Source organism: Gallinula chloropus (genome assembly GCF_964237585.1).
Source record: "Gallinula chloropus genome assembly, chromosome: 20".
NCBI lineage: Eukaryota > Metazoa > Chordata > Aves > Gruiformes > Rallidae > Gallinula > Gallinula chloropus.
Window position 1 is genome coordinate 3298366 of NC_140105.1, and position 22362 is coordinate 3320727.

Below are 22362 nucleotides of genomic sequence, written 5' to 3' on the forward strand. Positions count from 1 at the left end.
CTCTGACTGTAGTTAGCTGGTCTTGGCTGTGTGTTGAGAGATAATCAGTGCTGTTATGACAGAATTGGGGGGGTTGTAAGGGACCTCAAGCAGGGTCCCTAGGACAGGTCACAGGTCCAGACGAGTCTGGAGTATCTCCAGAGAGGGTAAAACATCCAGTAGTGAGAGCAAGTTGGAAAGGGAGTGTGGAGGGAGATGATGTATGTGTTGGGCTGTAGTATCATGAAATAAACACTTTCTGACACTACTGACAGGCAGAATCTGGCTCGAGAGGGAGGAACTGCTGCGAGGGGGCAGTTTTGTTCGAGTCGCCCACTTGCTTCCCTTCCCCTGTTGCCGGTAGCTGTAGCTTTCAGCGCTCAACGAGTTGGCAACAAACCACTGAACAGCGTAAGAAAGGGAGAGGGTCACGGGCAGCCGGGACACGGCCAGCGGGGCTACCCCGCTGCCTTCCCCGCGCCTCCTGCGCCACACACGCAGTGACGAGAGGCAAGGGTAGGACGGTTCTGGCCGGGCAGGGCCGTGCTCGACCCCGGCCCCGCTACAGGCGGCTGTTTCTCCGCTCACCAGACGCGCCGAGCAGGGTGGCCCGGCCCAGGCAGCTACACGGCAACCGCCGCCTCCTCCTCCTCCTCGGCCGCCCGCCTCCCGCCGTGGGGGCGGAGCGCCGCCGTCTTCGCACCCTTTCGACCCGCGCGGCACGCCGTAGGAGGGAGGCGGGCCCGGCAGCGCGCGCGGGCAGCCTCTGGGGAGCGCAGCGGCGGTTGCCAGGGTAATGCGCGCGGGTGCTGCTGCTGCTTCCCGCCGGGCGGGGGCCGCTCCTCGCCGCCCCCGGTGTTGGCGGCGCCGTCGCCGCTGAAACCCACCCGCTGTGTGGGGAGGAAGGGCCGGGCCGGGCCTCCGCTCCGCAGCGTCTACCGGGGAGGGGCGTGGTGGGCCGCATGGCGGCGGGCGGGGCCGGGCCGGGCGGCGGCTCGGCGTGAGCCGTGCGTGAGGAGCGGCGGGGGTCGCCTGAGGGAGAGGGCTGGGCGCGACTGACCGGCTGTCGCTCTGCCCCGCCGTCACAGGGAAAGCTGCCGGCAGGCCTGGGCTATGGCGTTGGGCGAGATGGACGGAGCGGGCTCGGAGCCAGAGGAAGGCAGGAGTCAGGAGCTGGGTGTCACCACCACGAGAAACATCCTGGAGAGCTTCGCGGAGAGCCAGGAAGTCCGGGGGCTCATCGGTAACCTGCAGGGCCTCTTCGGGGACCTGGTGACGCGAGAAACGGCCGTGGAGAAGTTCATAGGTAAGCGCGTCGGCCGAAGGGAGAGTCTGGCTGCGGTGCCTGAGGGAACTTACTGCCCGGCACGGGCTGGACCGCTAGTTTTGGGTTAGTGGTAATGACATAACACTGTCAACAGGTAGCTTAGATTCATTTTTTCATTTACTCTGTTTCCAGATATATATTGCACTATTACACAGTATTTAACTACTGTAAATAAGAACCTCGGTCTGTGATTAAATTCTGTGATCAATTCAGACCTTTGTTTTGCCCCCAGTGTCGGTCCAAATGTGGGCAGTGACTTAAAGCTTGTATGTCTGTCAAATAAAGGTATTCTTGTGCCTAATTAATTGTTAAAAATCCATATATTTTGAACTTTAAATTGGTAATTTCCTATATTTGCTTTTATATTACACTGGGAAGACAAAGGATGGTTGATTCCATACAGATCATGCAATTGTTTCTGAGCAGGGACAACATGGAACTGAGTGAGTAGCTGGGGTGTTGTGAAAGCTGTTCTGCTTCTAGACCTCTGCAGAATATAGAAGTGGAATAATTAAATGCATGTAGCAGGGTCCTAGGTAATTAACCTGTTACAATGCACATCTGTGTATTAGAGCCAATATTCTCACCAGGTGATTTGCAAGAGGTAATGCAATGTTTCGTGTATTTGCAAATCAAGTGGATTAGCATTTTGAAACTGCACTTGCAAAAACTGGCGGTAAAAGTATTGATCCAATGTCTCTGTTTTTTGACAAAAAGGAACTAGACAGGCAGACATTAAACCACCAAACCCTGAATTTGGAAATTTGACCCAGCTTGGTAGAATTACACTGAATTGGCTTACCTGTTCCATCTGAGGAAGTTAATGATCAAGTTCAGAAAGAAGTAGCAAGAGCACTCACATTTATGTTGGTTGTTTACTATCACAGGTGAAATGGCAGAATTTGATGGGATAGAAAAGCAATTGCTGAGAAAAAAAATCTCAGCCTTTGAAAGTCCATCACCTCCTTCAACTGATCAGCTTGCTCTGGCTTTTGTCTCACACAAACACTCTCTGTGTATTTAACGTGTATTTAGGAACTTTCTGCTTGCATCCCCACTCTGTCACCTACGTTCTTAGGAGAAAAATTGCTTTGCTAGCTATTGAAACCCCATTACTTTTGTATTACTTAGGAGCATGCCCTTTGAAGGTAAGGGAGTGTTACTGAATGAGAAGTATTGGAAGAGCTTGATCGTTGCCCAGTAAATAGAGTGTTAATAGACTTAAAACTGGTAGGTGCTGTACATCCTGGTCAATTTCTGGTTGTGATATTTAGTGCCACATATGTGGGCAGATTGTCCCAGATATGGCAGTAGGCTGAATGTGTGGGATATGAGGTTGAAGCTTAGGAAATACCTTTAATCTATATGCAGATAACACAGTAATGATCATTTACTTTAGATTGTAATGTAGGTCTCTGAAGCATTCACAAAAAAACACGTGATGGTCATTTTTTTGTGAACTCAGAAATGGAAATTTGGCAGATTGTTTAATCTGGAACCATCATTTCATGGGAAATTTTAGCTAAGGCTTTAAAAAAATAATAGCATTAGAAGAAGTTTTTATCAGTTTTTTTTTCTCTTCATTTGGATTTTGGATTTAACTTCAGATTGCTAGACTGTGATCAGGGAAAATGGTTTGGCAAGATAAGGAATTTGCTGTGAAATTCTACTTCTGCTTGAGAGCTATTGCTCTGAACATTGATGGAATTTCTTGTAGTCACTAGTTGTGTTATTTGTATGCAACTTAAGCTGTCATGAAGTAAAAGGGGAAGTTGGTGATGATTAGGAGCTCAGGCTTCCCTCTTGATAGGAGAGAGCGCTATAGTATCCCAATGGGATTGATGGAGTTACTGCTAGGATACCTTTGGACTGGCTGGGGTCTTGCAAGTGGTTGTGCAGTGTCATCTACTGGTCAGCTACAGCACTGTTGGAGTTACATTTTAAGCATAAATGTTGATGTGACAAGTGGACAAAGGGGGTTGAGAGAAACAAATGCAGGAAAAGGAGAGGTTAAGAAGATATTTTAGTTTTCTAATTAAACAGCTATTTTCTGACCAAACATCTAAAATGACCAGCACAATGCTAGATCAGTTGATGATCTCCTCTGAAATCCAGCTTTCATTTCAGTAGCTGCTTTGTGTCCAATCTCTTTTTAAATTGAAATGCTCTTCTTTCTAAAAACTGCGGCAAGTTGTTCTTAGTCTTTTCAACATTCAGTTTAAACTTGGTTTTCCTCAAGTCAGCTCCCAAAAAGAAGGTAACATGTTACTGGCAGCAACATAAAGTAAGTAATGTGAAAGGTTTTGAGAAGCACAGATAGTAATAGCAACAGTCTGTATTTGTCCAGGTTAAATCATGTCAAGGATTCTTTGTTCTTGGCTGAATAATTTCCTGCATTCTATTTCAAAATAAAAACTGGGAAGATCACCTTCAGTTCTCAAGTGGTACTCAGTTGGGTTTTTTCCTGCTATAGTCAGGTAGCTGGAAACAAAGAGATACTTGCAATGCCTATACCAGATATTCCTTGTAGAACATCTCAATTTTAGGTGGGTGAAACTTAGACCCTTCTTTGATACCAGGGTTTCTTTTGAGGAAGAAGCCAGTAGCAATTCCTCTGCCCACCTATTCAATTGGCATCATTTCCCAGTGAGCTGCTATAAATGCTGTGTCACTCTGTTTCCTGACAAAAGCTGTTTTGATTCCAGCTTCTTGAAGCAGCTGAAACACACAGCTAGCTGTGGTATAGGAAACAGCAGCCTTCCCTTCAGTCCTTCCTGGCTGTGTTTCCCACTGTTACTTGGTCTTTTGACTGCATGAGAGCACATCCCAGGATATCTGGCAGGTCTGTTTTGATACAGATCCTCAGTGGTGGAACTATATATTCAAATACATACCAGGCATGGGAAGGAAGATAGCCTTGTGGTGGAACTCACTGTGTCCAGGGAGAACTTCCCCATGGCTGTATTAGCTATGGGGTTGGGAAAGTGTCATGCTATTAGACTTCTGGATGTTGAGATAGTGTTCAGATTTGTGTGTGTTTTTAAATACAATCAGTAATTTGATGTGATAACAAATGGAGCAGTGTGTAAAAGCAAGTGGGATTCCCTATGTTGGTGATGGTATGAAGAGAAAGGCACAAGGGTGTCAAGTAGCCTTCTGGTTGCTGTGTGGGTATGAGCATGGTGTAAAGCAGTTACACATGGAGCAGCTGCAGTTAGTAATGCAGCGTTCTGTCAGAAATTGTGTGCTGGTAAGTTGCAATTAGGAATGAAGAGCCACCAAGAAGCCTACGGTGAAAGACAGCAACAAACTGAGAGATTGCTTGTTTCATTTACCTATGAGACTTGTGCACAGTAGTTTGAGAGACTCCTGGAAGGGAGTTTATGATTCAGTGTAGATAAATGATTGCACTACAGAAGTGGATTGACTGTATTTTTATGATTATTTCTCTGTAGTTATCTTGCTTTCTGACCTTGCTTACAGGTGGGGGCAGCACTTAGCTCAAGGATACTGAAGTCTTAAGTTAAATGTGCCTTGAATTGGAGTGTATCTCATATTGATGCTTGTAAGAGCCTTTAATTTGATTAGCTTATGACAGATATGTTTTCCTTTTCAGGTATAATGGACAAGTACCAGGAGCAACCTCACTTGTTGGATCACCACTTAGGTAGGAATGTCACCTCTAAATGATTCCTGCATATATACTTGAAAATCTGGTAAACTAGAAGCTCCATATTTGCATCACAAGATTGCTGTGGTTGATATTACTGTATCATATGACTACTGTCTCCCTCTATTGTTAGAAGTATGAGAACCTGTGAGCTAGCTGCATTTTAAACTGAAAAAGAGTAGATTTAGATTAGATATAAGGAAAAAATCCTTCCTGGAGGGGGTGTGGAGGCCCTGGCACAGGGTGCCCAGAGAAGCTGTGGCTGTGCCTGGATCCCTGGCAGGGTTCAAGGCCAGGTTGGATGGGGCTTTGGGCACCCTGGGTTAGTGGGGGGTGTCCTTGCCCATGGCAGGGGGTTGGAACAAGACGATCTTTGACTTTTCTTGCTTTTTTCCCCCCTCTCCTTTCATTAGAGTGGATGATGAATTCGTTGTTGGATATAGCACGGGACAGTGGATCTCCTCCTTCTCTAGTGCACCTGGCTTTTAAATTTCTTTACATCATTACAAAGGTAAAAAAGCCCTCAAATGTAACATTATATAATTGCAATGTGTAAGTTTCTAATATATTCTTTGTTGTTGAAATAACTTAGTTTTTCACATTTTCAGAAAAAGTAAAACAAATAAATAATTGCCTGGGTAATGCAATGAAATCTTCCAAACTGTACTATGAAATATCAGTTCTCTATTTTTTAAATCATTTTGATGACAGCTTATGTTATTTAATGATTCAGAGTTGTAAAACTCAAGGTCTGAATTAAAAAATTAAAAAACCAAAAAAGATTGCAGACATTGAGATACTGAACGATAAAATGAGATTTTTTGACACAGGACATGGTCCTGTGAGTGACTGTGCTTGAACAGGAGAGTTGGACTAGACAAATCTCCAGAAGTCCCTTGTTTTAAAGAACTATCATTCCATTTTAAAGAAGGCAAAAATCTCAAGGTATTTAAGACCCCGATTCATATCTTTACTGTTCTAACTACTTGAGCATCAGATACAAGAAGCTCCTCAAAGGGTCTTTTCCTTTACTTCAGTACCTGACAATGCTTGATGGCTTACTAAACTTTGAAACTTTCTGTTACAGGTGAGAGGGTACAAACTTTTCCTTCCACTGTTTCCTCATGAAGTAGGTGATCTACAGCCTGTTTTGGATATGCTTGTAGACCAGAATCCAAAAGACTCTGAGGTGAGAACTTGCTATATGTTTTGTTTAACTTTATATCTCCAGCAGACAAAGCTGATGAACACTGAAAGAAAAAGATGTGGAAAAGAGTGTATAAAAGCAGTGATATTCCCTGACTGGTGTTAGTGGAACATCTGGATTTAGTATGAAACTCTTACAGTCAGAAGTGTCTTACTGAAGGAATGGTCTTGTGTTTTGCTTTCATGGGGTACCTTCTAAGGATTTAGAAGTGATAGAGGGAAAGGTGCAAGTAAAATCTTTTAACAGCTCATCAGAGGAACAGATTAACTGAAACAACAGTAATGAAGTCATTGAAAGACAATGAACTTCTCAAAGGACTAACTGAAAATTCCTGCTATGCGTATCATTAACAAATACCTTAATTCAGCTTTAAGTCATACAAGTAAAATCACAGGAAACAGATGTTTAGGTTTTATGTGTTTATTCCAATTTCTGGAGGTTTTTATACCTTTGGGTTTTGTCAGAGCTGGTATGAGAACTTCTATTTTGATGAAGTCATAAGATGATTGATAATTTTTTGGGGGGTTAATTTCATAGATAGTTTTATTGTAACCCAACTCCCCAATATCTGTCTTCAGATCTGTGAGGTGTTGAAAGGAAGGTGAAGACTGGAGAAATTTGCAGAGTTAAAGCATGAGTTGCTTGGATTGTTGTCTTTTGATAATACATTCCTGGGTGTGGAGACAGAGAATTTCAGACTTTTTTCTACCAGTTTGCAGTTTGAAAACCTGTGCAACACCATTTTATTATGTGTCCTGATTTAAAGTTTTATTCAGCTGGGAATGAATTCTGAGTCAAAAAAATACTTAAGCAAAGAATTTTTAAGCATGGATTGAAATCATAGATTCATAGAATGTCTGGAGTTGGAAGGGTCACTGAGTCCAAAATGTACTGTAGTTCATATTCTTATGTTTTTGAATAAGGAAAAATCAAAATTCCAGAAGCCTTATTAAGACAGGTGAATTTTAAATAGATCATCATCTATTGTAAGTAACAAAAACTGTGGACATGGAGACAATAGTTGCTTCTCTAAATTGATTTTTTTTTTTTAATAAACATTATACATGCTGAGAACTTTGGTGCTGTTACAGGTGTACAGCTTTAAGCCTTGTAAAAGTTTCTTCTCATCTGTCTGTCTCTCCAGACACATCTGAAGTTGTTTAGTAAACCCATGTAAGTGATACATAAGAAGTTAGGAAGAAGAACATAGTTCTTTCCTGTCTGTGACTAGAGGCAGAAATGGGCTGAGGGAAGGAGAAAACAGGAGGGCAGCATGCAGTCTTCTTTTGGGAAGAAAAGAAACTTGCCTAGATCTCACATTCAGAGGGGTGGCTCCATTAATTTTGTTAGAGTTTTCCTGTGTGGAATGGCTTGTAGTTCTGTCACCTTTGGTGTTTCAGAGCATTCAGGTTTGGAGTTGTTACCATCTTACTTTGAAAACTCCTCAGGACTAGTGGATAGCTTGTGCTCCAGGTGCTTCCTTGCAATATGTTCCAGAAAATGGAGTACATCTTTTGTTTCACTGTTCTTCTGCAGACGTGGGAGACCCGTTACATGCTGTTGCTGTGGCTCTCCATGATATGCCTGATTCCTTTCGACCTGGCCCGTTTTGATGGGAATATTTCTGAGGAGGGGCAGGCTCGTTTGCCAACCATGGATCGCATACTTACAATAGCAAAGGTACAATCATACAGCTTGGAATGCTTTCAAATCTGTCGCGTTTTGCTTAGGCTTACTCTTCCAATAGGGAATAAATTCCTGACTATTTAGAATATTATTTAAGCCCATATTTTCTGTATCTAATCTGCAAAGAATTTCTCCATAGTTTGTTTTTTTGCTGCTTTGGTGTCAGATGAAACTGGTAGCTTATTACTTCAGGGAAAACAGGTATCTTAATTTATGACTATCTGATAGAAGTATGTGCCATTGACTATGTCACCATTTGAAAATACTAGCTGGCTTTTTCTGAAAGCCATGTTTGATATTTTTAGGAAATGGAGTAATATTGGAAGCTGTGGCTGCATGAATTTTCAACAAAGACAATAAAGTTTCACTTAGGCATAAACTGAAGTGGCTGACTTACTGTCCCTTTCAGATAGAAATAAAGAGCAAGCTGCTCTCCACAAATACCTGAGCAGCTTATGTTTTTGATACTTGTAGGCATGTAGTAGCACAAATATGACTGTAAGGTGAGGTTTCAGTGAAGGTAAATTTGCTGCTAAAGACACTAGAGGGGGGACACTGTCTGAGATACGGTTTGTTAAATGGGAAATGAATTTTTATACAATCTTAAACTCAGTTTGTAATCATGGTAATTACATTAGATATCTAATCGGAATAATGTTTCTTGTCCTAAGTAGTATATTCATATACAAAATCGTTACCTAGTTGTTAATAAATTTACATGTATGAATTATTTTACAGTGAGTTTTCTTTTACCTTTAGTGTTACCTGGTTGTCAGTGATAAGGCACGAGATGCAGCTGCTGTCCTGGTTTCAAAGTAAGTCTCTTCTGTGCTTCTCAGCAGACAGCTAGCTCCCTTTCCTCCTGCCACTGTTTAGCCTGACATGCTGCTACTAATGACAGCGTGGGGAGGTCTGAAAGTTGCCAGCTCTCTGTGGGATGTTAAACTCCTTGAATCAAATCCACTAGTGTATTTATTCTTGGAAACACTGTACTTGCAGGAAAACAGGTATCTTTCACTAGTGATACTTCTAACAGGGTACTTCTCAGATTGCTTTCTAGGGGCTGGTTTGTGCTGCAGGGTTTCAGAAAGATAGTTACTCTGTTGTTGATGGTTTCTGCAGTGCCTTGGATGGTAAATAGAGGTTTGATATCTAGTATTACCAGCTTGATGTTTCCCAGAAGTACTTCAGTTATGTAAAACATAATAGCAATGCTAGCATGTTTTTCTTAATATCCCTCTTGTCACTTTCCTCATTCTCTCATCTAGAGAACAATGCTCCTGGTTTCTTAGTCTTATTGTTGTAAATTTATCAAACGAAACAGGTGTAGGACAATGGAACTTTCTAGAGCCCGTTGTTTTACACGGGTGGTGTTCAGGCTCAGAACAGTTTGTGATTGATGTTCAGTACCACTAATGTTAGGATTCTTTATAAATGAACTTCTGTGTCTCTTCTCTCCTAGTGCATTAGTGGAGATTGGTTTCATTTGTGATGCATATGAAAACAAATTACAAAGACCATAAACTGTGCTCGTACACGTGTCTCTCTTCCAGTTGGTATCACAGTACATGTTCCAATACATTCTAGTGGAAGAAGACTTTAGTCAGCTTAGGTTGATACTTGTTTTTTCTTTTTTCTTTCCTTTTAAAACAAGCAAGCATCCCTCCCTCCCCCAGTCTGTGCACTAGCATATACTCGGTCTACACTAGGGGGCTCTGCCCACATAGTTTTGCCAGTGTGGCTGTAGGAGCCGAGGCTTTGCAGGGCAAACGAGATGAAATGGTGATTGAGGATGTGGGTGACTAGTCTGAACAGTACAATCCGTTAACGTTTTCCTCTGGATTGAGGCACAAAATTTCCGTGATGAATTGTATCAAAATTGCTAAATAGAATATTTAGTAGAGCAGGTCCTAACTGTCTCTGTGGGAAATAACTGTCCATTTTTTCTAAACTTCAGTCACAGGACTCAGTGCTTCAGAAATTTGTATTTAGTATTTAATGTATTTAGTATTTTATTTGTATTTAATGTTACAGTTCTGAATCTGATCATAAAACAACAATTTTGGGGGGTTTTAGAGCTGACAATGTCATGCCAAAAATTCATGGTAGATTTGAGAGTAGAATCATAGTTCTCTGGTGACTAGTCCTGTACCTTTCTGATTTACTTTGAAATATTTCAGAGCAAAATTTAAGTGAAAGCATGAATCATTTGAATTGTCTTTGACAAATAATCTTGTCTGATACATACTTATTTCCATGTGACAGAATGTGGGTTTGTTTCCTTATCCTAATTAGTTTCTGCAGTCATGTTGTAAGTAGTAATTGGAAGTTGCTTTTCTCAGATTTTGATGTATCTGCATTGGTAATTTGCCTTGTCACAAGTTGACAGATGCAGAGCATTTGAGAGGAAAGTGTGGCATAGAGTAAATTATTCCTGAGAATTCATATGTGCCTGAATGTGCCCTTTATCATCTTCAGTTCCTAAAAAACCCAAAAAACACCCCAAAGCAACCAGCTGTGATAGACTCTTGAAGGTACATCCAGTATTTGGAAGCCTTCTCAAGTAAGGGTATCAGTAATTTAAAAGATTCTTTCATCACGTTATACAAATTGAATGTGCACTTTGTTTGCACTCCAGAGTATCTCTGAAAATTAAATTACTAGTGGAAGTGTGTGTATATATATTTATATAAATGTGATTGATTACAGCATTGCATTCAGCAAAACTTTGTGTTCATGGCAGTGCTCAACCCTGGGTTTTGGGGGATTTCATAGGTGCCTTGCATCCTAATGCAGGGTACTCTGCAGGCATGTTATTAGCTGTTGTCGTATGTTCTCTTCACATCCTTTTTATTAGCCAAATTAATTTCTATTAAAAGTATACTCAGAGCAAATGAAGTGATAGGAGACCTTAAGCTGATTCCAGTACCAGCTGCATTAATGTGTGTAACACTAATAGCAAAATTACTATTTAGTGTGTTTGTAATTATTGAGTTTATTATGAAAACACCATTTTCAAAACAGCCTAATGATCAAAACACTTCACCAGGAATTAGATGACCCGGGTCCAGGGCCTTTTGGCATTGGTGCACTTGCATTCACTGCTTTCACATCCGAAACCAGATCTTTAATGCACAGGCCTAGATATTCTGAGATGAGATTGCTGTTCCATCTTGCAGTTAGACTATTAAGTAAGCAGGTTTAAAAAAGGCCCAGGACGGACAGAGATATAAGATACAGGAGTCTAACACTGTAACACGCTGAGTAGGAAGCTGCGTGGGGAGGAAGAAGTCTGGGTTCTGGTTCCTGGTCCAAGGACTTTATGAATTTCCAGTGAAGTTTGGAAACATCAGGATCCAAGACTTCCTTTTTCCCAAAGTAATTTGCTTTTCATAGGGCAAAGGAACTGGAGTTAGTTTTATAAATTCCCTTCTGTCTGCTCAGTGACCTGGTTGCAGTAGGAGGAGATGAGGCTTATCCTTATCTTGCTTCTAGTCTGGAGCTTAGGGCACTCCTTTGAGAAATCAAGATTTAAACTGCTTTGGGCTGAGAAAGGGTCTAGGAACCAGTTCATCTACTTTACAGGTTACTTCTGTTGCCTGTGCTATTGTGCAAAAGAAAGCTTTGTCCTTGCTGCTCTGTTAGAAAACAAACCACCCCCCTCACCTAATCCTTCCCCTAAATCCTGCTGGTTCTGTTGCCAATCCATCCTGACTTTGGAGGCAATTCAAGTGATCACATGTCTGCTCAGTGTTTCCTGTGTGCTCTGTACTCAGTATTCCCCGTTAGCTCTTGGTGCAGTTCCCTGTTTCGTTTGTGGGTGTATAGAGCAAGAAGATAGAGGCTCTGTATTTGAATTGTGCTTTGTGGGCTTTCCCATGTGCCTTGTTTTCTTTGATTGCATTGAGAACAAAGTTCTTTAATTTACTCTGAATCTCTGCTGGAACAGGACCTTAATGTTCAGGTGCTGTGAATCCTGAATTAGATAACAGAAGCAGGTGCCCTAACTGTAGCTGACACTGCTGATGGCTGGGTATAGGTTTAGGGAAGGAGTGTAACCACAATGAACACTTTGTATAATGGAGGTAAAAATGCATCTCTTGACCCATCCAGTGTGTTAAATAACAGGTATTTGACCTTTCAAATATCCAAAAACTCAAATAGAGCACTGATGATTACTTTTTATGGGCCTGGGTGATAAAGGTGCAGAATGGACCAACTGTTGATTTCCATCCATTTCCAGTTTGGCAGAAGAGCTGTTCTTGATGAGAATGGTGGAGAATTCTCATTTCATTTCAGGTTTTCAGTAATTCAAATGAAAATAATTTTTCCATGGGACCTTTGGAAAGTTTCTTGCTTTACAATTAAGATGAGAAGTCTCTAGAATCCAAGTTTATAGGTTGGTTTGAAGGGGAAGTGAAATTCTGTGTCAGAGCCTTGCTCAGAAATAGGGGGGCTAAACATGCATGGCTTGGAGTGTTCCTACCCTCACTGATTGAAGAGAATACCCACTGGAGAACTGTTGTTAGGAACTGCAGTCAGTTTGGGTAGCAGGAGAAATGATTTTTCATTGAGACTCATGACATTAACTGCAATGTTTTGTTGTTTGGTGTTTTTTTGGTAACAGATTTATTGTCCGCCCCGACGTCAGGCAAAAAAGGATGGCAGACTTCCTGGACTGGACACTTTCAATGTTATCTAAATCCTCCTTCCAGACAATGGAGGGGACTGTTGTTATAAATGGCATGCTCCAGGCCCTGGTAAATAATGCTTTTTTGATTGTATTTATGATTAAATGTATCATTATAGTAGACATTTAATAGCAAATGCACAGAGACCTTCGTGTGTATTAAAAAACATAAGGTAATACACAGCTAGAATTTCCTCCACAACAGTTTTGGAGATGTAACTTCCCATGTATGTGTATTTTCTTTAAGGACTCTTGTCATCACCAAATCAAAGTGAAGTTGCCAGTATAGATAACTTTCAAAAGTGCTTTTAAATATCTGTTTCCATGTTAGTAGTAATTTCATAATTCAGGTTGGGTTTGGGGTGGTTTTTTTTTGATCAAAACCTTTGAGAGATTTTGAGCAAATGGAACTGCATAAAAAGAGGTTAGGCTTCTCATATCATAATTGCCCCTCCTAGACTTTTCAGAACGGCTGACCAAAATGCACATGATTCTTGAAAGCTATATCCATTCTTCAACTAAATGTTGTTTATTACAGCTTTAATAAGACATACTAAACTTGTTAGATGGTGGCCTTGAGTAGTCTGAAAGAATGCACCATTTCCTGTGTTTTGCTTGCTGATCTGAACAGTGGTTTTGTTTGCTGCTCCTTACCTTGTGAAGTAACAATAGTTTATGACTCAAAGAGTTAAATTGTTAGTTTGGGCTTTAAAATGTATATACTGTGCATGGGAGAAACTCTGTGATACCCAAACAACTATATGATAGCACTCCTCTTGGACATACAAAGAATAACTTCTATAAAAGCTGTCTTGTAGTTTTACACCCTGGGAAGTGTTGGTGTGTGTTTTGAAATACTTGAATTAGAAGTTCTGGTGTCTGTTCCGGTTTTGATGTCCAAATATATTTGGGTGGAATGGGGGAATTTGTGTGGGTGGAGTTGTTCCTCCTTGGTTTTGCTGTCAACTCAAATTTGAGGTAGCACAAGCAGAGACAGATGACATGCTCTTGTAGAATCTTTGCACAAGTTGGAGGATTTGTTGGTGTTTCTACAAGTTTCTGTAATTTGCATAAATCTGCAGCTCTTTTTAAATAATTGCTATGAAGACTCGTATGCAGTAGGTTACTAAACATCAAAGCCAAGTTCTGCAAGAAGTGTGTGGTGTGTGTGTTGGTTTTTGTTGGGTTTTTTTTTTTTTCTTTAGCAGCTTTTCTAAATCAGAAGATACAAGAAATGATCTATATTTAGAATAACTCAGGACTTGCTGCTTAAGCAGGAGGAAGCAATATTTGTATGCATTGCAGTACGTTTCAAAAGGCAGAGTGATGTTTCATCATTTTATTGTCAGATCTGGAAAGGGAGACTGACTGTTTGCCATTCTAGGTGCATGATGAGACCTGCAGGATGTATAATACATTAGTGTTTTGACATAATTCCTTGGAGTTTGGCTTTGGCTCTATCCACCTGTTCATTAGTGCATACTAAGCGAAACAGGTGAATACTTAACAAGTAGAATCGAAACTAGAATGTGATACAACATACCTAGAAGCAGAAGCCTGTCATCTTGCATTTACATGATTTTTTTTCCTTCTCTGTGGATAGGAGAAACTATTTATCAGGCCAGTTTTATTTGTGTCCTACAGCTCATAACTCCTGTTCCAGTTACATAGGTATGAGCAAACAGAATTTGTAAAGCCTTTTCTTGCATTTAGTCTTCAATTTTTTTTTAATTTCAATGTAAGCATGAATTATTTCATTAGGGAATAAAAGTTTTCCAAATGATATGTATGCAGGTATGCATATATGCAGCCATGCTTAAGTGCAGTAGTAAATATTTATTTCAGGAGTTTAATATTAGAATTTTGTAACACTTGTACCAATAGCATGTTGTTAAACCAAAAATATAAGCTGAAAATAGAAGTGGGGTTAAAATAAGGAAAGCTTTTTGGTAAGCTTCAGATTTCTTTGCCCTTGGATTCTTCTAGCACTGTGTTGCTTGAAGAGTCGAACTGCAGTTGCTTGTGTACTTCTCTCTGTACAAGCAGGTGAAAAAAGACAATTTTTCAGCATTGCTGACTGGAAACACGACAGGTTTTGGAGCTGTTCCCCACCAGGGTGGGCATTAGAAGGCCTTCTTCACCGGATCAGCTTAGGGCTGCCTTGCACAGGGTGGGTTTCAGGCAGATTATGGTATTGTGCTGTTTATGGTCTGCATTTAGTGAGATTGGCATGGCAAAACTGCTTTAAAAAGACACGAAACTCTTGCATTTCAATGAGCTGAAACTGCAAGTTAGGTACGCAATGAGTAGTTGGACGTTGCTGCACTTTGATCTGCCTCTTCATGGCCTTAAGTCTTGGTGATTAGGTATGCTACTGTTTAATCTAACTCAGCATTATGTGCAGAACAAGTACTACTGTTTCATGGTTCTTGTTGAAACATGCAGCCTGCATTACACATTTTAATTCCACTGGTGCTTTTTTCTTTTTTTTCCCTTTACACCTGTCGTCAGTAATATATCATTTCACAACAGGTGTGCCCTGGCAGGAATCTCTGCTTGCAGGATTTCAGACTCAGTTTTTATACCTGCCCTCCCTTGGTGAAACTAACATTGCAGTATTGAATTAATTTCACTTTTCTGCTTGGATTCTTTATATATTTGGAGGGTTAGAAATGTTGGATTAATAAGAAATTGCTACTTTTTAAAATGACATCTGTTTACTTGAAGAAACTTCTAACCTGGTTGGAGAATCTGCATTTTAAATTCTCTTGGTCTGGAGGTTTGCTTTTAAACCTGCTATTATATCAAACAGCTTTTTAGTTATTGCTGCAGGGTGTAGCACTCCCAGTTCTTGCGTGACAGAGATGTCATCATGTTGAGGTAGCCTTGGGCACTGAAACTTATTAAACCTTATTTGTTTTATAAGTGATTCAGTATACAAGTGTGAGTAATAATTAAAAAAAACAGAACGCCCTACACAGTGATCTGATGAAACTCGAGAGTCTTAAGAACAGGGCATTTCCCTGAGCTGTCTCTAATGCAAAAGTTATTTAGCAATAGTTACATGCTTATGTAAATTTTGCTCCAGGGAAGAAAGAACTCTCTAACTCTGTTCTTTCAGTCCCAGAGGCACAAAAATAGAGTATTTCTAAATAGAATGTTTCCCAAGTCTCTGTATTTTTGGCATTCTCAAAGAATCAGCGAAGTTAGGATTGTCTGTTTGCACTATTTTTTTTTAAAAGGTGGTGTTCCTTAGTGGTTTGGTTTGATAAAGGTTTGCAAAAAGCAATACTGATGGGAGGAGAGGAAATCTTTTGTCTGTAGATAGGATGGGCACCCATCTCTTTCCCCTCTCTGAATGGTACTGAGTATGCTAATGTGGTCTTGTCTGATATTCCTGAGCTTTTTTTCCTTCTCACCAGAAGGATTGTGGTTTGTTCAAGGTTCAGAAGTTCAGTTAAAAGACTTTATTTTTGCTCTTAAAATACAGTGCTGGCTCAAGCCTACAAGCTTATTTTTTTGCTTCCAGATGTTTCAAATCTATTGTTTTGGGTAGTCTTGTTAAGATGGAAAGGAGCTATTCTGTTAGGTCTCCATGTGTTAGTCTGAATTTTTGAGGCTTCCAGCTGATAAACTAAGATGTTATGAAAACTGAATTCTCTTTGTTACCCATTTAACTGAATTTAACATCGAAGTTTGTCAGCTTAAGTACCATGTTGATGATCAATGTACTCACAAATACGTGTGACCTACAGAAAGAATACTATTTGTGTTGAAGACACAGTAAAAGCAAGGGCTTTAACTGATCTGTTTTACTACCAGCTGCACATAGAGAGCGTTACATATTCTCTACTTTCAAGTGAACTGATTATTCTTGACAGTATGTCCTCCCTCACCTTGTTTACCTCCTCACATCTGGCCTGGAGGCAAGGATGGCTGATAGCTTTCCCCGGACCTGGATGTTGTGTGACTACTAGGGGGTGCTCCAGAGTAATGAAAGATATCATTTTCTTCTCTTCCCGTAGAGGCTGAAATTACCCTCCCAGTCCCTGACTTAGCTTGTTACAACCAGAGGGTAAATGCAGACTTGTGTCTCCTGCTCTGCAGGAAGATATACTTGCTACCAAACAGTCAGGCCACCCTTAATGGTGATTTGTATAGCTTGGGGAACATGTCCTGGAGGTGATCCTGTTTGATATATCTCATGAAGGTTGGGCCTAAAGTGGGTTATGCAGACAATTGGAAGGTGTGGTGTGTTTCTTCTGTGATTACTAAGAAACTAGGTTTTGTTTTCCTTGCACCATGCTATTTCAAAGCAAAACCAGACTTGACAGTCGTCATTGCTTGCACACCACTGATTTTCTCTAATTTGTAGGTGGCTTAATTATTTATAAGAGAGGGAGTCACATACTTTTCAACAGTTCAACAGGTTGGGTAAGTTGGCGTATGCTGTATGTCCTCATTAAAGTGAAGAGACCATGGCGTAACTTTGATTGCCTGGATACTCCAATAGACAGGCTCCTTACTGACAGTATTGTTACTTGCTGACACTGAAAGGTCTATGCAGGTGGCAAACCAAGCTTATTAATTATTTTGTTTGTATCAGATTTTTTGAAATGGTGTGCCTTGGATATTTTTCTTCCTTCAAGGCAGGAAGTTTAAGCTGAATACCATAATGCTGATCTGCCCTTTTTTCTGTTCTTTTTAATGTTTTCTATTCAGGCATCTTTTTAGTATAGCCCCTCTAAGCTCTAGGATTGCAGGATTTTTCTGAGACAGTAACTTTGCCTTACATGCATGACTATTTGTAGCACAGGCCAGAAGAAAATACATACCCTTTACTTTTATTATTTCTTTTTCACCTAAGGCCAACATTAGTTAAAATGCTCTTCTATTTTCCCTGGAAAGTATACCTAATATGCTCAGAAGTTTGGCAGATTTGGGGTTGTGAATGCTTTTGCATGCTTAGACTTACAAAGAAGCAGTAAAAAAAAATTTATTGACGTTTCTACAGTTGGAAAAAAACCCACAGACAGTGCATTTCCTGCTGTGTTGAATACCTGAACAGTAGTTCTCAACACTTTATTACCTGTTTACTTCTATTAAAAATTGGGTTTTGTCACAGTTTTGTGTAGCAAAGTGTTGGTAGAGAAAGGGGGGCTGCAGGGATGGCTCCTGCAAGCAGCAGCGAGAAGCTCTTTGCAGGCCGCAGACAGTAAACATCGGCCAATTCAAGGGCAGAGTCGCTGCTGACCAAGGCCGAGCCCATCAGCGATGGTCACAGCGCCTCTGGGAATCACATTTAGGAGAAAAAAGCCCTGCAGGCAGGTGCATTTTGCCCCCAGAGAAGGGAGTGAGAAGATGTAAGAAGCTGTGTGGACACCAAGGCCAGGGAAGAAGGGGGAGGCGGCGAGGGCGGAAGAAAGAGGCACTCCAGGTGCCGGAGAGAGAGATTCCCCTGCAGCCCGTGGAGAAGGCCATGGTGAAGCAGGCTGTCCCCCTGCAGCCTATGGATGATGATAGGAAGCAGAGACCATCTACAGCCTGTAAAGGGGAGTAATGGAGCAGCTTTGGTGGGTATTTGGCCTCTAGCCAGGGCCAAACCACCACAGTCCTGTTTGACACCCAACATGGGGCTCGAGGAATTTGAGATCAGAACACTAATTGGATGAGGGAATGAGCAGAACAGGCTGAATATAGCTGGGTAGTATAATAATTGTAGAGAATTTCTGTTGGATGGGAATCTTAAGGACGATTCTCATATATGTGGTTCCCAGAGGTGAGGGGTAGAACTAGCTGTGCTGAGGCAAGTGGTGAGGAGGTGATTCCTCGATGGAAAGGATTCGTGGAGAAGTTCGTGAAGGACTGTGTTTTGTAAGACAAAGATAGAAAAGACAGCTGGAGAAGTTCATGGAGGACTGTCTTTTGTAAAGATGACAACTACACTTTTCTCTGATACAGAAAAATCCTGCTGTATCACTTGCTGAAACACCAGTGATCTGGTTGTAGTTTATATTCGACCTGCAATGTACATTAGCTGGGTGCAAACAGAACTTCCTTGCAGACATTTGGCATTTTCAGCTGTGCTTATTCCAAAATCACTAGGAAACATACTCTATTGAAAAAAGACATGGGAAAATTAAGTCCCATTTTTATAAGTTTAGTTATTAATTGAATCATGGTAGCTATGTTCCTTGGTTAATTTTTGCTTCCCCTAAAAATTTACATTATTAAATTAATTTGTATATCAATTTATTTACAGCAGTTGCTATGATGATTTTAACATCTCAGAGTGTAAATTCTTGCAGTATTTTGAGAATTTCACAAACAAACACATAGGACTGGAAATGTGTAGATGTTTTGAGGACTCTATTCTGTCTCTTCAGGAGCTACTAGACAATATGCTGAGAACTTTGAGGGCAGACATCCAACTGTATTGAACGCCTAGGAGCACTCCCAAGGCTATATTAAAAAGTTGTTTCTCTACATCATCACTACTTGTGGAATTATACAGTGTTTTGTTTGGATGTTGTGGTGGGTTGACCGTGGCTGGATGCCAGGTCACCAAGCCACATGCTCCCATCCTGAGCAGGACAGAATGGGCAGAAAATAAGATGGAAAAAAGCCCTCATGGATGAAGATAAAGGCAGTTTAATAAAGCAGAAGCAAAAGGCTGTGTGCAGAAGCAAAGGAAAACAAAAGATTTATTCTCTACTTCCCATCAGCAGGCGATGTGTTGCCACTTCTCAGGAAGCAGGACTTCAGTATACATAGCAGTTGATCTGGAAGACAAACATTGTAAATTATGAATGCCCCATTTTCTCCTCCTTTCCCTTAGCTTTTATTGCTGAGCAGACACCATGTGGTATGGAGTATCCCTTTGGTCAGCTGTCCTAGATGTGACCCTTGCAAGATCTTGCCCACTCCCAGCCTACTAGTGGTGGGCAATGTTGGAGACAGCCTTGGTGCAGTGCCAGTGCTGGTGTTACCAACACTGTTGTAGCTACCAATACAAACCACAGCACTATGAGGGCTGCTGTGGGGAAAATTAGCTCCATCTCAGCCAGACCCAATACAAATACGCTTGATGATCCTAGTAATTTGGAGACAGCCTGTGTGTGCCTTAAAACAGTATTTCCTCTTAACTGAGCTATTATACAGAAAGGAGAACCAGTTGTGAAGATCAGGTGCTGCAGACATGCTGGCAGCCACTACAAACTTAGTAACCTTGTGAAGAAACCATCCACTGTGTTTTTGAGGCAGAACACAGGAACAGAGTCGTGAAGAAATGAGCTTCTGCTTGTTTCAGCAGAGAGGTAGAACTACTTTAGAAGAGTCCAGATTTGTAGTTCTCTTGCTTTATAACTGTAGTTTTTAAAGGATTCCTTACAATTGCCTAATTACTTGTGAAAGCATTATAAATCCTAAATAACTCAATATATATTCTCAGATCACCTAGATAACTTATAGTAGAGCTGATCAGAAGTGCTAATTTCGGATCCTAAAATGCAATTTGGTAACAAAACAAAGTAGAATAGGTACATAGCCTAAAGGTGTTTTTATTGCCTTTGTTGTGCTTAACCACACCTGCAGTACGGGAGGCATGTGTGTGTTTGGTATGTGTGAGAAAGTACATATTTTTAAGGTAGGTCTGTTCTTGTTTAACTCCTGGGCATATTTATTGAGGAAGATTTTTGAAAGACAAAAAATTTACAGCATGACAAAGCAAGGAAAAAGAAGTGGTTGAAAACAGTAGTTTCGATGCATATTAAGTGAACTGAGGAAACTTTAAGTGTGAAATGTGTTTTCATCAGGTGTGAATTGTCCATTTGTCTCCTGTAGTGCTGGGCCTTAGTCTTACTGGGATATTTAACTGTATATAATATTATTGAAGCTCTTTGCTTTTTTAAGTCCCTCAGCATAGGAATGAAAACTTACCTGTTGGAGGTATATTGGCAGCAGATTTGCAGTCAGAGATGTCTGTAGTTGGTTTTATTTGGTTTAACATGGACTTTTCAAAAGCTGTTGCAGAAACAGGGTAAAATGCTCAGCAGTTCAGTCTGTGCTCATCCTGTCCATCAGTGTGTGGTGGCTGCTAATAACAAAGCTCGCTCGCATGTGTCGGCCTGTCCTACTCCGTAGCAGTCACGGAAGTGTTAGTGGGTCATCTAAAGCAAGGCTTCTTCAGTTTGGAGACATTCAGTGTCAGGAAAAGCAGGGTGTAGAGTATCCCTGGCTCTTGTGCCTTTATTCATGTTCTGCCTATACTTTTTGGAGGCTCAGAGCAGCATGAGCTGTTTGAGATCATAGGTGCTGTGGTTGCACCTGCATTGAGTTCATGGTCAGGTGCTGAGTTCATGATCAGGCACTGAGCTGGGTGGTTCAGAGCTGAGGTTGCTGAAAACCAGTGGTGCTTTTTTTTTTCTCCTTTTTTTTTCCCCCCTCTTTTTTTTTTTTTCTCCATTCTCTCTTAAGTGTTTTTTTGCCAACTCAGCTCCCTGACTTGGATGCCTGTGTGACTGTACGGATGGGAGGGGAGGGCTGGGCTGCGCTATTCTTGAGATAAAATTGTGCCCTGAGATGCTTTCTTTTATGCTATTTAAACTGTTAAACACTACTGACTATTGCAAAAGCATTAGAAAGTATTTTGGAACTACATGCTACTGTGCTTTGGAATCTCTATATTCTCATGACTGTTTTCCCTGTTTTAATTGTAGGCACAGTTATTTAAACATGGCAAAAGAGAAGATTGTTTACCATATGGTAAGTTTGTGATATCCTGATAGGTGTTCCTAAAGTGGTTCCAATAAAAAAAGGAAAGAAAGATTAGAATTTATGAGTGGGGTTGTAAAGAGTGAAATAAACAGGGAAGTTTTAAAGTGTGCAAAATGAGGGGGGGAAAGATGACAGTGAGGGGGATAATGTTATGTTGGAAGAGCTCATCAAAGAGTTTGGCAGGTGATCCCATTGGCTATTGCTATAATATAGGAGCTGAACACAGAATGTATACACCACAAGATATGGAAATTCATTACAACAACCTGGTTTTATACATATTACTGCTGAAAAATATGCAGAAAAGTCTTCAAGTTTTAACATCTGCAGAGGATTTTGGAAACCCTAAGTTTAAACTACCTGCAGTGTACAGGACCCAACTGAAGTCACGCATCACAATTCTGTTGAAAGGAGAAAGTCTTTAGTGAAAAGAGATGATAGTGGATGCAATTAGGCATAGACAGGTACCTGAAAGGAGAGCACAGAAGTTTTGGAACAGTGTAGCTGTATGTTCATCTCATGGTGAATCCTGGAATATGGTTAGAACTGACTGCAAAATACTGGCTTATTTTTTATTGATAGCAGTAGAGGGAGGTAGGGAAAGATGATGGCTAATTGAAGAACAGTACAAAAGACTGTTGGTTTTGTGGAGCTTATCAGAGCACCAGAAGTGTCATTTGTGCTATTCACAGGGGTCAAGCAATGATGTGAACTCCTTGTAGAATGCTTCATATTTCGAGTGCTGGGAAGAGTTTTGTTCTCCCAGTTACTAAGTCTAAGATGCAAACACTTCCTTACAAAATGCCTGAGATATGGGTAAAGATGGAGATAAGATAGTGAAGGCAAACAGAATGGAATGACAGATGTGCTTTACAGCTGGTCAGGGAAGAACAGAAAATACTGAGGAATGAAATCACCCAGAAATAGCAGACAGCACTGAGGAGACTTAAAGATTATTAAGACTGCCTGATAAGCAGAATAATAAACACGCTAGATAAAATATTATATAACACAGTATTATGTATTTT

General features: G+C 40.8%; 1 protein-coding gene across 1 annotated transcript in view; it reads left to right on the top strand.

Annotated features, from left to right (window-relative positions):
* Positions 1-4926: 4926 nt before the first annotated feature.
* Positions 4927-22362, top strand: part of TBCD (tubulin folding cofactor D) — a 117132-nt gene continuing 99696 nt past the window's right edge. Inside the window, exons 1-7 of the mRNA XM_084273516.1 lie at positions 4927-4973; positions 5390-5487; positions 6064-6165; positions 7720-7863; positions 8629-8684; positions 12497-12629; positions 21277-21322. Of these exons, the coding sequence (XP_084129642.1) occupies positions 4928-4973; positions 5390-5487; positions 6064-6165; positions 7720-7863; positions 8629-8684; positions 12497-12629; positions 21277-21322 (625 nt within the window). The 5' untranslated portion in view covers position 4927. The remainder of the gene's footprint in view (positions 4974-5389; positions 5488-6063; positions 6166-7719; positions 7864-8628; positions 8685-12496; positions 12630-21276; positions 21323-22362) is intronic.